Source organism: Podarcis tiliguerta, assembly GCF_965153285.1.
Source record: "Podarcis tiliguerta genome assembly, chromosome: 17".
Taxonomy (NCBI): Eukaryota; Metazoa; Chordata; class Lepidosauria; order Squamata; family Lacertidae; genus Podarcis; species Podarcis tiliguerta.
This window is the reverse complement of record NC_139550.1, coordinates 29522408-29538561: the sequence shown is the minus strand read 5'-3', so window position 1 is coordinate 29538561 and position 16154 is coordinate 29522408. Positions and strand designations below refer to the sequence as shown.

General features: G+C 41.4%; 1 protein-coding gene across 1 annotated transcript in view; it reads right to left on the bottom strand.

Moving 5' to 3' along the window:
• Positions 1-3554: 3554 nt before the first annotated feature.
• Positions 3555-16154, bottom strand: part of RIMKLB (ribosomal modification protein rimK like family member B) — a 37828-nt gene continuing 25228 nt past the window's right edge. Inside the window, exons 4-7 of the mRNA XM_083420422.1 lie at positions 14568-14798; positions 10204-10290; positions 6616-6819; positions 3555-5628 (exon numbers count right to left, since the gene is read on the bottom strand). Coding sequence (XP_083276548.1) covers positions 5165-5628; positions 6616-6819; positions 10204-10290; positions 14568-14798 — 986 coding nt within the window. The 3' untranslated portion in view covers positions 3555-5164. The remainder of the gene's footprint in view (positions 5629-6615; positions 6820-10203; positions 10291-14567; positions 14799-16154) is intronic.

Genomic DNA, 16154 nt, shown 5'->3' with positions numbered 1-16154 from the left:
CAGCAACACTGAAAAATGACTTATTTCCAACTTGTACACTAAAAAAATGATTTTAAGAGTGTTTATCTGAAGCATTATATTCTTCCTCATTAGAAAGTACCTTCAATATAGGCTATATCGTTGCAGTTGCAGCACTATACAAGTTTTGGGCTGTTAATAAATAGTTTTCAAAGTTATCAAGAGATCATTTGAATCACCAAGTATTACTGACATGAGTACCATCCTCAACAGGACATACTAAAAATGTCTGAAAACACCACCCTCAAATGGCCTTAACAAAGGATGATAACCACCCTCCTCCCCCCCAGCCCTGCTATAAGAAATTAATTTTATATATAACTTTGTACAGCTAGTTTTTCATACCTGTTATTAATTGATGCCGATTAGTTTTGTGCTGATTGTGCCCCTGGAAAGCACCAAAGCCCTGTAAAAACTTAAGCCAAGAGTGTATATGGGGGGGGGGGGAGGGGGAAGGGAGTGAGAAGAGCAAGACAGGAACATGGGAGGGTGGAGATGGCAGAATTTATGGAATTACACACCATCCCACCACTCCTTTCTGAAGCAGTGCATGTTGTTTAAACTCATCCTTGCCATGATCCTACTTGAACGCATGGATCCTGAAAAGGTTTATTAAAACATGGCTCTAGCAAAAAAAAGCAAAAAACAAAACCAAGAAGAACTCAACATGCTTCCTAAGCCTCATTCTTTCTGGACAGTAATAATATTAAAACTAGGGTGTTAGAAGAAAGGAAAGCAATGTTAGCAAACATGGGATGATCAAAAGAGCTGAAAGTTACCTGCCAACAGGTCGGTACTGGATGCCACCAAACTGCTGCGTTTACTGTTTTACCACAGGGGGGAAAAGTTTAGGGAGGAACATTCTCAAGGATTTTTCACAAGCTCTTTCTCTTGCCATCAGAAAGGGGAGAAGGGAAGTTTTTCTCTGGATTGTTTGACTTTTTTGGCTCCTGAAAAGTTTTGCAAAGAACAGTAAGAAAGTGTGAACTGTTAGAAACATCAGCAAAATGAATTATATGTATATAAAAGTTTACATAGCAGAACAGTGTTCCCCAAGAACTACAAATTCCCACCCTAAAACATGGACAGTGCATTAATCAAATAAAAGACATTCAACTGAAAACTGGTACATGAGGGGAGTATGGAAACTTCCAACAATGGTCCAAGCCACCATCAGATCATCCCAAAAATCACCCTCCAAGGTCAGGAGACTCAAAATAAAAGTAAAAGAAAACTAAAGGGAAAAGGTAACATTTCATTATTAATCCTACAATAATTTGCATTTTAGGAATTCCTAGAACAGAGAAAAATTAAAAATAAAAAGAGACAGTAGCAGCAGAGGTTACCTGTCTGAGCACCTACAATTCCATAGAGAGAACAGGAGTGGGTCGTGAGTCTCACACCAGCCAAATAGCTCATAAACCTTCTCAAAAAGAGTGAGCCATGAGAAAGAATTGTACATGTTGATACGTCTTACAATGCTTAAGCCCTTACACATTTAACCTACATGGGCTTTGCTTTTCTAAACTGGGAGACTTATTAGAAGTTTAAATGATTTATTCCATTTGTTGATTCTGGTAAGAGTCCGGTGCAGCACCTCTCGTAGAGTTCTTTTAAATTTTTATAAGCATCGCAGGTCCAGAACATTTTTCTTAGGAGATAATCCACCTGAGGCATTGCCGGCAAAGTCAGTGAAGCAGGATCACACAGTTTGAAAGGTGAGTGCAACCCAACAAGAACAAAAGTAGTCCATGAGTGTGCTGTCCTTCCATCATTTATTACTGATGATCTATCACAGTGTTCCAGAATGAGAGGAGGGTTTATAAAATTTATCAAAACATTAAGACATTAAAGATCTGAAAACATACAAAGCTATAAACACAATCTGCATTTCTACACAATACAAAAATGTATGAAGGTAACCATTTTATCTGCAGAATTTGCTATATAGAAGTACAAACATATTAAAAATACAAACAAAACATATAGAATTCATCAAGCTCCACCCACCACCACACATCCCAGCAACTTTGCTTCCATTTGTGTTATGTCATTGGCTATGCTGATACTATGACTTCTGTCTTACCAAGAGCTCATTTCAACATAAAGTTTCAAACTATGATCAGCAACGCTGGTACTCTTACTGTATTTAAGTAAATATTCTTCAGAAAAGTGTGACATGTAGCATTAGCTTGTGTGGAAGTTTCACCCTGATTAGTAAGAGCATGATTTATTTTCTTTACCTGATAGGTATGTTGTTTTAAAAACCTTCTACCATGACATTTCCCTGGTGGAGCTACGATAGGCAGGGTAGGGGATGAATCTACAACCCTTGTTTTTTTTTTTATGTACAATTTCCTGTGAGATTTTAGTGCAACTTTTCTTCTCCCACAGATTAGCCACAATTTCCTCCAATCTCACAATACATCCATGACCATCTCATGACAAGTAGACAAATCAAAGCTTGAAAAACTCTTCATGTTTCGTTTGTGTATGTATGTTGTTGTTTTTTTAGAAAGAAATGTGTGCTTCATTGCACTGTGTTTATATTGATGTAAACTGGGTCTAGGAATTTGGGGTGGGGAACAAAGACACGTGAGTGTGAAAATCAGACTTCTCACTACCAGTTTTGCTCAAGCAACGTAGACTAAATGCAGCCCATATCAGAACTGTCAAAGAGTTACCAGTTCCTTCCTGGATTCACTTTGTTTCTTTTCAGTGAGTGATTCAGAGATTTGTAAAGTTCTATCAGATAACAGAAGGATAATTCTTTGCTCAAATTCCTGAAATATGCTCAGTGTTTCAAAGCACATATAAGGAAAAAGATTACCCAACTGGGTCGTCAGAGAAACCTGTATTTTAGAAGACACGTGTAGCTGGCAAAGGGTTGAAGAACCACCAACCAGGAAAAAAATTGTCAAAGATTGGGCTTTGCCTGAGTTGCTGGGTGTTTGGGGTTTTTTAAATGAAAACCTTTGTATCTTTTGTTCCAACCTGGGCACTCAATTTGCTTCATCAGCTAATGTCAACAGTCAACCTTCCACTTGATTTAAATAATATTTAATTCTACAAAAAAGAAGAGTACATATTTTAAAAAACAAAAAAAATGTACAAACAAGGCATGACCAAACCTCCATGAAAGCAGGTTAACACTTTTCTGTTTATTGCCGCCTGACGCCTCTCTGCGTAGTAATCCTCAACTGGTGTGTATTTAAGATCCGAGTGAAGGTTAGACAGCCAAGTGGAGAGGATGGGCCAGAGGAATGAAGCTCAGAGCCTCAGAAGGCAGAGGGGCCAGGCTCCTTTGAGGCATCCAGATAAAAGCAGCACTGTACACATAAGCTGCCCACCCTCCAAAAACTTTCCACAAACCATCTTCCTGTTGCAAACATTTTACTATGTGGTGTTTTTTATAAAAAGTAATAGGATTCTGTATATATTGTTTCCATGTTGTACATACCCCAAAGAAAATAAATGAGTGAGAAATGGGTGAGGAGGAGGAAGGTGAGGCCATTAAAACAGACCCAAAGCTGCTGTTTTGGTTCTTTTATCAAATTTAATAAGAAAATGCACAGCCAGAAGTATCAGGATTGGGTAGGGGTTGGGAGAGGAGATCATCAGGCATTCTGGAAAAAAGAGTGACGAACTGGACAGACAAAAAACCAATGACAAAACAAAGCAAAATACAGACACATACATAGGGGCCTGAGATCCACAGAAGTGTGGCCTTAAATCATATTCCCATTCTGGCTGGGCCTTACTAGCAAAGTGTCCTATGTTGTTGCCCAAAACCTGCTTAATTCTCTTCAAGATTTATTCTTAAGGAAGTCACTTTAGATTTTAATGTGTTCTACAGAGAAACGTTACTAATAGTAGTAACACGTTAAGTTTACTCCAAGGTGGTTGTGAAATTTGCAACCACTTCAACCCTCCTCCACACCCCCTCCCACATTTTTCAGGGTAACAGATTAAAAAAAAGGTGTCTAGTTTTTGTTTGTTAAATAGTGGTGATGTTAAACAGTATGGGTATTTTCAAGTTTGGCCACTGTTAAAGATGCAGGCATGGAGAAGGAAGTGTTGGACGAGCATGTATTAAAAACGAAACATTAACATAGCATATATCTTGCAAAAAGGACTAAAACACTAACAAATACAAGTCAATGCACATTTGTTTTAAACTAGTGTTATTCTTTTTCACATCGGATTAAACATTATTTTGTACACCAAAAGTTAACAGTGCTGTTTATCTTTGCCTTTTGCGCAAAAGAAAACATGCCACTTCTGCCATCAATGAACAAGACTGAAATTTAGATACACCTTCTCCCCCCACCCCAGGAATTAAAATAATTTCTTAAAAATCCACACATACTAAAATCTTTCTCCGAAAGAAAGTGGTTTGTTTTAAATATAAATGTATGGACATAAACCCATCTGTTAATACTGAAATGGCAGAAGTCACAGGTTTGGTTCAAAAGCTCATGCTGAACTAATAAATGCTGCACCCTGTTTAATTGCTTTAAGGGCCAGACTTCTGAGGCCATTACAGACTGTTTGTCAGGGATGCGAATTCTCACAGATCCTACAGATGTTAGATGGGAAATGCCGATATCTAGAACCTTTGGATGAAACAGAAATTGGCTGCCCTAACCTATAAACTCCTAATGGGACAAAAAGCAAGGGGTATAAAATAACCAATAGGACTGAGCGCTAATGAGGTGAGGGGATGGTTACAGACAATAGTTTACAAATGCTTTTGGAGAATTAAAACTTCTAAGTTCCGAAAGCACAAATCAAGCTGAATCACTTCCCAATGAACCCACATGCTCTGCAATGAGTTTAAAAATCACAGTGGCATCCCTAATGTCGCAAAGGTTCCAACCCCCTCCCCCACACAAATGCAGGTTCTTAACTGGGCATGACCAAAGGGAAATTGGCTGTCAAAAATATCAACTAAACGTATGTTCTGCAAAATCAATAAGTAGCAAAAAAGCAGCATTCACAGAACATGCGTTTTGATCTTGATCCCCAGACTAAAACCTCCCTTCACCTCCATAAGCTGCTTCTGATATACAGCACTACAAGTAGTTGTTGTTTTTTTTAAAAAAAAATGTACAAGAAAGTTGGTCATATTTATTTACATGTGGCATCACTCCACCAGGAGCTTAATCTCATTGGCTATTAGCTGGTTCATGTTGAATATACCCCCCGGGAGCTTGGTGAGCAACTCTCTCTCTGTGGTTTCAGGGTCGCTGTCGACAGAGCTGGAGCTGGCGCTCATATTGTCGACAGTGGCGCTAGCTGGAGGGCCCAGCTCTGGCTCGCTAGTCTCGCTAGCCGTGGACACCACAGAGAGCAAGGACATGCGTCGTGTCAAGCGACCGGGGGGAAGAAGGGAAGCGGCATAGTCCGCTATGATACCAGCTACGTCTAGATTACAAGCCTTGTCAAAGGCAATGAAACCTACATTTGCATTGGCCTCGCAGACGTAGAACGAGCCATCATCCTTCATGAGGAGGTCGATGCCACATACATCCATCCCCAAGATGTTGGACACCTGGATTGCCAGCTGCTTGCCTTGTTCACTCAGCGAGCACATCATTCCTATGCCACCTGGCAAAAGAGAGAAGGGTAAATCTTAGGGCGGGGCTACTGGAGGTCTACCTATTTGGGGGCTACATCTTAAAAAAAAACCATGGACCAAACAGGGAGAGATGCGGGAGCTCCATAATAAATAAGGCTGAAGTCTTGGGGAAACATTTAGGGAAGTCTGTATCAAAAAGATGGAGTCCACCTGAATGACAGAAAACCCAACAGCTAGTGCATAAATGGATGGGCATCTGTCATGGATGCTTTAATTGATATTCCTGCATTGCAAGTAGATGACCTTTGGTGTCCCTTCCAACTCCACAATTCTATGAAAACAGGTGACAGAAAAACTTTTCAATAGACTTCCAGCAGAGGATGATCAGCGAGATAAACAGATCCTATTTTTTTAAAAAAAGAATTGCTTAACAGTATTTGAATACCAGCTCTTCTGAAAGTGGTTCACGATTAATATAGCTTTACAGGCAGATGATAGTGCCCTCCTCACATTTGGTTCAGGATCTCACTCCATGAGAGGTAAAGCAAAAGGAGTGAATGAAATAAAAGTAGGCACTTAAAAACTTGGTGGGATAATCAAAACCCAAGATATGTAACCATGGATATAACAGCCACAGAAAAGATAAAAGTGGTCCAAGGAGACAAAGTTTCAAGATAAAATAAGTGATAATTCAGCCTATTTCCAGTCACACAGTTCATTGGCAGTAAGTTGGCACTTATCTTAAAAAGTGACTACAGAAATGGCGTGGAGCACCACATCAATATTCTTTTATATTTGTGACCAGATAAAACCATATAAACTGAAGGAAGCCTACTAGGTAGTATTCTAAATACCATTATCTTGTCTTTTGAAAAAGTTGGTCAAGTCTCCAATTTCAAAATCTAATTTTTAATGTAACAGCTTAATTATTTGTAATTGCACATGAAACGCCTGCCACTTAAATTAGATTTTAAACTCGCCTTTGCCGGCCCCGATAAGCACACTTCCATTCTTACCAAGCGAGCAATTGCTTTGCATTCTACCATCTGTTGAGCAACGCAGCATAGTGCCCACCACACGACCTCCCACTACGATGACACGAACATCTTTGCCATGGGATTCTTGGACATATTTTTGGAATAGATAAGGGGCCTCATGACGAATTAGATGGCTCAAGTCTGCCAAATGGTGCTTGTCTCTTGCCAGAAACACAGCTTTACCTGCATAAAGACAGAATAGAAGGTGAAAGGGGGAGGAGGTCAGTGAATTTTCTGCATATTTCTAAAGGGTATGAAAAACATAATCCTTAATCTCAGTGCTGTAAAAAAAAGTATCCTGGCAGCACTGGTGCATGTAGGAATAAAATTAAAATTGGTAAAGCGCTTTGCACATTTAGTGCTATAAAAATAGCAAAATTTGAAAAACAAAACATTACCTTAAAGCAAACTCACAATTTCCAACGTTTATTCCAGTTCTCAACTCCCTCAGTATAGGTCTGCCAGTATCCTTCAATCTTGGCCTGTACCATTCCGTGCTATTCTAGTAGTACTAGGTTGCAAGAGCGTTTTGCAACAGGTTTTGGGTTCTCTAGACACATAAAACAGAGGGCTGCACCAATCACAGTCCAAAGATGACAGCCGATTCCAAGGTGCTGTGTATGATTAGCTGATGAACCCAAAATGAACCACTCCCAATTAATTGGTAGCTACTAATTAGTGCAACAGTGAAAAATATAAAAATTATTTATTTATTTGCCAAATGCAAATCCAAGGGAAGTATTAGAATTCTTAGTATCATTTAAGATGGGAAATACTCTTTTGTTGTAAATACCAGTAAGCTGAATGCAACAAAAATCTATAAAAAAAATTATCCCTAGAAAAATGAACCCTGAGCCAGCCCTAAAACTAAACTGACACAGACAGCTGCCTCAAGTGGTCTTAAGGCCCCAGATGTAGTGGTGATGCAGAGCAAACAAAAGGCTGACTGCTCTCGACAAGGCAGGAAAAACAACTGGAGATGTGGCAGCCCACTTCACAGAAATCTGTGCTCCTGCCTTGCCCACAAGCGGTCAGTTTCTTAAGCCCTTAGGTCCTCTCAGTACAGTGAGGCTTCACAATACATTGCTTCTGAAACAGCCATAACCACACCATGCAATTCTTGATCTCCAGCCCTTCCTCTTCCTTAACTGACCTATTCAAACTACCTACTTGCCATGAAACACACAAGAGCCTGGTGAAATGAAGATAAGTCATTCCTTTTAGCAACTGATAAGGCAAGCAAATCACTTTTGCTTAAAATGTTTACTTTAGGGAAATATTTCATCCCTGTATTTATGCAATCCTGTGTCCACAGGCCTTGGACTTTTGCTTACAGGCAAATTCTTTCTTTCAGACAACCCCTGAAGCCCCAAACCGCTATTCTCCTGCAAGAGGCCACATAACAGAAACACAAAACATAAGCATTGTCCAACAGAGGAATTTCAAAGGGAAAATCCAGAATGAAACAGCTGGACTGGAATACAGAAGTTTGGTTCTACTCATCTGGGTACGCCCCACTGCAGATGTGGATTTACTCAGCCATGCTTAGATCACTGTGTCCTCACACTAGGGCTGGGCGATAAATTGATATACCATCCAAAACTGGTTTGAAGTCCATATCATGATATCAGTTTCATATTTTTGACGAGGCAATATATTGCGGCTCATGATGTGTCTGTGTTTGCTATGCAAAAATCACGATGTGGGGAAAACTGTGAAGCCAGCCAATGCCTCTGCACAGCTCCATCCTTATTTCAGACATCATGATATTATCAGTATATCACAATGTTCAGCTGGTGATATATTACAATGTTGAAAGCCAGATATCGCCTAGACCGTCTCCTCACCAATTACTGCTGTTTTAAGTTGTCAATGTGTTTATTTCACATACATTGAAGCTTTTTCTGGAACAACTATCTGGGATATGTGTGGGTGTGCATGTGAACATGCATTAATGTGTAGCAAACATTTGCCTGTGATGTTCCACACCAGAATTTCATCTGCAATCACCTCAGTCCAATGCACATGGCTGGTTCTGCAAGCCTGGCAACAGGATTTAAGTAATTATATCTTGCTTCTGACTGCTCCTTTGACTGTGTGGTCAGAGTTGCCCCACGAAGCATAAATATTAGCCTCTGTCTACCCAGCTACCCCTTTTTGCTGCTTCCATGATTGTTACTGTCTAGATATCCAAAACAAGGGTTTAGCCTTAATTCCACATCCCTGCCACCACAAAAAAAAACAAAAAAACCAAACAGGACTTCAACCATTATTTCTTAAATCACTGCTGAGTTCATGGGTTGGTTTCCTGTGAAAATGTTGCTTGCTCTAGTGTTTCCATTCCTCCTCACTGGCAAAAAGCTCATTCTCCCAGAGATGCACAAAACCTTTCTTATTGGAAGCCTATTTAAACCATGCTAACATTACACACAACTTAGCAGGCCACTGTGAGAAACAGACCGCATGGTGATCCTGCATGTGAAAGTATCGCAAGAAGGGGGGGGGGAGAGGTGGAGGGGGGAAAGGCAAATGGGGGTGGGGTTGCCCCTCCCCTCTTGTAAACCACTGTATCTTTGCTTACTAGTCAATAGCTTTAGTCTTAGTATTTTCTTAAAATACTTGCTCAAAATGCAGTAAGAGAAAATAACCTGAGAACCCTGCTGAATCAAACCAGCATCCTCTTTTCACAGTGGCCAGCCAGACGCTGACAGAAAGGCCACAAGCACAACATGAGTGAAACAACACAGTCTCCACTTGTGTTTCCCAAGCAACTGGTGTTCAGAGGCATAATGCCTCTGATACAGAGGTAAAATACAGCCATCATGACTATGGGTCATTGACCACCTTAACCTCCAGGATATCTTCAAGGGATACCCTGAATCTTTTTTTTAATGGCTTCAGGTTGTATTTTTATTGTAATGATACTGTTTGTTTATTACACTGTAGAGTTTTAAAAAATATTAAGCAGTTTATTAATGCTCTAAATAAATAAAAACAGAAACTAGAAAAGCTTTGTTACAAATGTTGTTCGATAAGCTTAATATAAACCAATGACTTAAACAGAGTTTAAATTCTAAATTCAAATGCTAACACCAAAATTATCACTAAATTATTATTTACACTAGCTGCAAAATTAAGGATTTTTGTTCCTCTTCTTAAAATGATTAAACATGCAGAAATACACTTATGTGATTTTGTAGCTAAATAAAACACTTGGTCTTCTACTTATCCACATGTTGAGAGAGGTATACCACCTTAGTTAGAAGGTCTAGGCAAACCTCATTTGCCTGTTCTGCCCATTTCCACCATGTCTTTTTGACGTTTGGGGCTAGTTCTGGGTTTGGTGCTATGCCCAATCGCGCATCATTCGGACATGCCTCAATTGGTCATTGCCTGTACATCAGTTTGTTATTCAGGCAAGGGTTGATACTACTACATCAATCTGCATCCTCTTGGCAAGGCTGAGTTTAGGATGTTTTAAGTGTTTCCGAAATAGCCAGGAAGCTTTAGACAAAGCACAATCCTCATTCAGGACTCCATAGCAATTATGCACAGATTCTCACTCACCTCTATGACCACGTGTGTTCTTCACAACCATGGGGAACTCCAACACTTCTGCTTCGTCAATCATTTTGGCAAAATTTTCATGACCACCTGGACAGGAAAAAAAATATACATGTTGCCAGTGAAGCATTCAGCCAATTTCTAGCAAAGGCATATTCCAAAGGCCAACACAATTATTTAAGAAGGCAACCCTGAAACCCAGATTGTTCATTTTCACATCAGAATCTATACAGGTTATCTATTCTGGCCATATGCTCAGGCCTCATGTGAGGGAGTGTCCAAGCTGCTCTGCATGGGAATGCATTTCTCCCAAAAGATCCATAGAATCATAGAGTTGGAAGAGACCACAAGGGCCATCGAGTCCAACCCCCTGCCAAGCAGGAAACACCATCAGAGCACTCCTGACATATGGTTGTCAAGCCTCTGCTTAAAGACCTCCAAAGAAGAAGACTCCACCACACTCCTTGGCAGCAAATTCCACTGTCGAACAGCTCTTACTGTCAGGAAGTTCTTCCTAATGTTTAGGGGGAATCTTCTTTCTTGTAGTTTGGATCCATTGCTCCGAGTCCGCTTCTCTGGAGCAGCAGAAAACAACCTTTCTCCCTCCTCTATGTGACACCCTTTTATATATTTGAACATGGCTATCATATCACCCCTTAACCTCCTCTTCTCCAGGCTTAACATGCCCAGCTCCCTTAGCCGTTCCTCATAAGGCATCGTTTCCAAGCCTTTGACCATTTTGGTTGCCCTCCTCTGGACACGTTCCAGTTTGTCAGTGTCCTTCTTGAACTGTGGTGCCCAGAACTGGACACAGTACTCCAGGTGAGGTCTGACCAGAGCAGAATACAGTGGCACTATTACTTCCCTTGATCTAGATGCTATACTCCTATTGATGCAGCCCAGAATTGCATTGGCTTTTTTAGCTGCCGCGTCACACTGTTGGCTCATGTCAAGTTTGTGGTCAACCAAGACTCCTAGATCCTTTTCACATGTACTGCTCTCAAGCCAGGTGTCACCCATCTTGTATTTGTGCCTCTCATTTTTTTTGCCCAAGTGCAATACTTTACATTTTACAGTTTGCTTCCTTTTTGTATTTTTTGTATTTATATTTTATTGAAAGAATTTCAATTATCAATTTGCTTCCTGAGGCCACTGATCAATTCAGATTTCATTAGAAGTGAAAATGATATCCACAGCATGCAGCGTCTTGTACCAACTAGGGCTGGTATGCAAGCTGCAACTGCTCATCAACAAATACAGCTTGGCCACAGTGATCCATGCCCTAATAACTGCTTGGCTGCACCAATACAATGTGGGCTGCCTTTGGTGATTTCCCAGAAACTTAAGTAAACTCACAACACAGCTGCTGTGTTACTAACTAGGACTGGCTATAGATCTCATCAGAGCTTGCAAGAGCTGCACTGGCTGCCACTCCATTTCCGAACACAATTCAAGTGTTGCTCATTCTTTACAAAACCCTACATGGGGCTTTGCTTCTTGAAGGTAGGTCTTTTCCCACACAAACTGGCTTGAACCCTTCATTCTTCATCCAAGGCCCTTCTTCTGATTGCCTGCCCTTTGAAATTAGGCATGTGGTAATGAGGGATACGGCCTTCTTAGACGTGGTGCCTTAAATATGGCTACCTTTAAATCGGTCTGGAAATCCCAAATGGTGTGGAATGCTGCTGCCTGGTTTCTGGTGGGAGCAAGGCGACTGGACCACATAACTTCAATTCTGTACAAGTTACACTGGTTATTAGTACACCTCCCAGTCCAACTGAAGGTGCTAGTTCTGACCTTAAGAGCCCTAAGTAATTTGGGACAGAGTTGTTCAAAGGACTGCCTACATTCATATGAACCTGCCTGGATATTAAGAGATGCCTCTGAGGCTCTGCTTCTGCCTGTGAACTCTATTTAGCTGATGGCCATGACAAAGAGCCCTTCCTGTGGTAGCCCCCAGACTGGAAATTCTCCCTGTGCACACAGTTTTCGCCCCCACCAATTCTATGCATCTTGCCGTAAAAAGTGATGATCACACACATGGTGCAAAGTCTAGGCATTCTTTACTCAGGTACTTGCATATAAAATATCCAGTAACAGCCCTGAGTTATTGGATTAAATCACAGCCTGTTCTTTCTTCAGCTGAAAATATGCTACAGATCGCTACCATCTTATGAACTCTAACCTTCTAAGAAGACCAAACATTTAAAGCCTTGTTCTACTATCTCCCTTCATTTCCCTCTTTCATCAAGCAACCAGAGACGAGTATTCTGAAGCGCCAAGCTCCTTTCCAGGCCAGAAACTGAATGCTTAGTACGGGTGTGGGAAACCTTTTTCAGTCTTGGGGACCACATTCCCCCATGGGCAAACTTCCAAGGGCTGAATGCCAAGTGGTGAGCAGGGCCAGAGCCAAAAAAGTGAGCCAAACAAAAGTGACTCGTATCTTTGTACTGTGGATTAGATTCACGATACAGGAAAGTCAAAAGTTTACCTGCACAGACTCCCCCCCCCCCCTTCTGTCCTTCACCAAGGCAAGACTTGTCACAGTTCAAGAACACATTCCAGGCAGGCAAAAGTATGCAAGGATGGCACAGAGTATGGCTGATGAGGGGCCTGGCCCTAGATAGTCCCGACATTTAGAAAGGGAAGCTTGGAGAGCCACATTTGACACTCATCCCGGGCCTGAAGTTCCCCACCCTGGCTGTTCTCAAGAAAACCCTGCTACATTTGCCATTCACAGGCCAGAGAAGCACCTGACACATAACCAAAGGGGCCTATGCCAGAGGTTCATATAAGACAAACTGCCTCCCATCCTTCAATTAATGCTTCCTTCTCCCTGTAACAGCAGAGCTATGGAATCAAAGGAGGAAAATTAGGTGTCAGCAGGGTAGTAAATGGGAAGACAAGGCTTAGAGGCACAGGCACTAAAAACCTGATTAGAAGCTAGCAGAACAAGCCAGAATCAGCTCTGCATTTTCCTTGTTCAGAGGAATACGTGCGCTGTAGGACATCTTGCTTCTCTTGGCAGCCCTACATTTTAACCATCTGGCACTTAAGGGGAAGAGAGAAGCCTGAGTCCAGGTCCTTGTATACACACTAAGAAAAACATATTTCTAGCCCTCCACAGACTGAATTCTTAAATACAGTCTGATGGACACATCTATCATCCTGAACATTAACTCCTAACTACCTAGACCTAGAAAAGCAGCAGCTGGCCTGCTGAGGGGCAGTGAAAAAGCAGAATGAACAGTGAGGTAACTCATGTTGTTAACCACCATTAAAAGGCCTATGCCTCAACAAGGACCACAAAATATGATGTAATGCATAGGAGTTTGTTTAGCTACACATTTATCAGGCAGAAAATGTTTATAGGATGGTCACCATTATAAGAATATACTGTTGCTAAGCTTCCATAAGTAAAAGCAGCAAAAGATAAAAAAGCAGTGGGGGAATGGTACCTATCATCAGTGCATTAATCAAAAAACCAACATGCCTATTCCTCATTCATTCATTTCGTTTACATACCACTTAGATATCAATTCAAATTAACCATTCAATCAAAAAACTTACTTAAAATGCCTGCTGAAATTTAAAAATCCCAGTGTTCAAATGCATTTACTGGTCCTCACCCCATCCACCACTGCACCCAGGCAGAGGTTGAGATATTGCAGTCTCTCCTGACTCAGGTGTTATGGAGAAACAGAACTGCATATCATCAGTGTACTGATGAAACTTTGCCCCAAAATGCCTATAGAATACTAGAGACAAGACAGTGCCCTCCAGTGCAAGGATCACAGGGCCAAAACCCCATCTCCCAATGTTATCCCCTGGACACATCCCTGCAGGTAGGAGCAGAACCACAGTAAAACAGTGTCCCCATGGTTGGTCAAGAAGGATTCCATTGTCAACAGTAGCACAAGTTGCTCACATAGAGAACTAGATACAGGGCCACACTCTCCCGGTTCCATTCTCGAACCTGTTCAACCAATTCAGTTCTAAAACTGCCGGAATCCAGATTGAAACAGATCCAGATAATCCTCTAGGAACTCCTGCAACTGTTCTGCTATCACTCAACCAACATATCCAAGAATGGAGTATTTATGACCAGGTGGTAGTTATTATAGACCACAAGGCCCAGGGCAAGCTTCTTCAGAAGTGGACACACTAATGCCTGTTTAAGAACAGGAGGCCCAACGCTATTCTTATTGCCACTTGGCAATTTGTCACTAGTCAAGTTGTAGAGTCTTGATTCTTTTTTTCATTCATTCAGATTTCCCCAAACCATTCAGAGTTTTAGTAAGGATCTCACTTGCTCCAGCTACATGGTCAGTATGGACAATAACATTATTTTAATCTAGGTGGCTTACCATAGGAAAAGGTGTCTGGAAGAGGCACACCATGGCCAGCTAGCTCCTGGAAAGTCCAGAACTTATTGACACAATTAAGTATGGCTTGAGGGCGATTCATGAGCCGGCAGCCCATCTTCTCCAGATGGCGAAGAACTGTAATGTCACTGTCACTTTGGACCCATGGTGTTGGCACACGCACCACCACTACCTGTGGGTAAGCAGTGATGAGTTCCCCGTTGACTCGAAGACCTGCAGCAATAATAAATGAAGGAATAAATGAGAATCTGATAAGAAAACCAAGGGCCAATCCTCCCCTTCCCACAAAAAGTAAATAAAAGAATGCCAGCTCTGGTAACAAAAGCCTTTTAATAATCCATTTGACAAGAATGATGGAATTAGCCACAGATACACACTACTGATCCATCACTAATGCACCAGAATACTCCAAATTGTTAACTTAAAAGTTTATCATCTTTTCAGACTGCTTTTTTCAGCCAAGAAACCACACCCTTCTTTTACAATGGTGGAACACTTTCCCCATGATCTTCTGCCAGTAAGCAGACGTCTTTATTTTTGAGTTTCCAGAGAGGTAGTCATATTAAGTGTCTTGCAGCAAAACCAACCTGCAACTCAACATAACTCCATGCATGACTGAGAATTGGTTTGTGCCTTATTTTGGATCAGATTCCTGAACAAAAGGGCCAGGTCTTTTTTTTTTAAAAAGAAAAAAGATAGCAGGGGAGAAAGAAAACAATATTGCTAGCCTGGGAGGCCATTTTGACTTTAAATCCCCTGTAAAGAACACTCCATTAAAAAAAGAGAGGGGACACACACCTTATATTATATGAATCATTTCAGAAAGAAGTGGCTCAGCAACATTGGGGCTAACACACATGCCCCAGCCCCTATACCAGGAATGGCTAACCTGTGGGCCTGCCAAAGTTGTGGAACTACAACTCCCATCATCCCTGACTTCTGGAGTCCAACAAAAGGTTAACTAAAACTGCACATGCGGGATTGCCACTACTGAGTCCCTGGGCCCCATCATCAAGGCAGCACCCACAGGTTCTGTGAAGCTGATGAAGTGACAGGGAAACAAAGCCATCCCAGCTGCCTTCTCCTTCTCTGCCCTCAACAGGGAAGAAAATCTGCCATTTTGAACTATGTGTTCCCAAGCCCTAGTGGAAGTGTGGGGAGAAAAGCGAGGCTGATTTGGTGTTTGATTTCTGTCTCAGGAATACACCTTCCCCAATGGGGAGGAGCCTGTGACTGGTTGTTCCTAGGAAATGAGGGAGAGAGAAGAGAGGAAGAAATCAGCCTTGGCAATTTAACTTATGCCTCCTCCAAGTGCTTCCTCCAGTCATAGGGGAAAGGAAAAATAACAATGGTGCCATGCAAGGCATTCTCCTTTTTCTTGTGCAGGATCCCCCCCAAGCTCCCTGGAGCTAAGGATAAGGCAACAGAAAACTAAACACAATTTTTTTTTAATGTACAGTGTGTTTTTTTATAAGCTGTAGTAGGCACTCCAATTAAGCCTGCTACCTGCTCTCAGGCAGGACAAATTTGGGAAGCTCTCTTAATTTAGTGCCCTGCTTGTACTCAAGA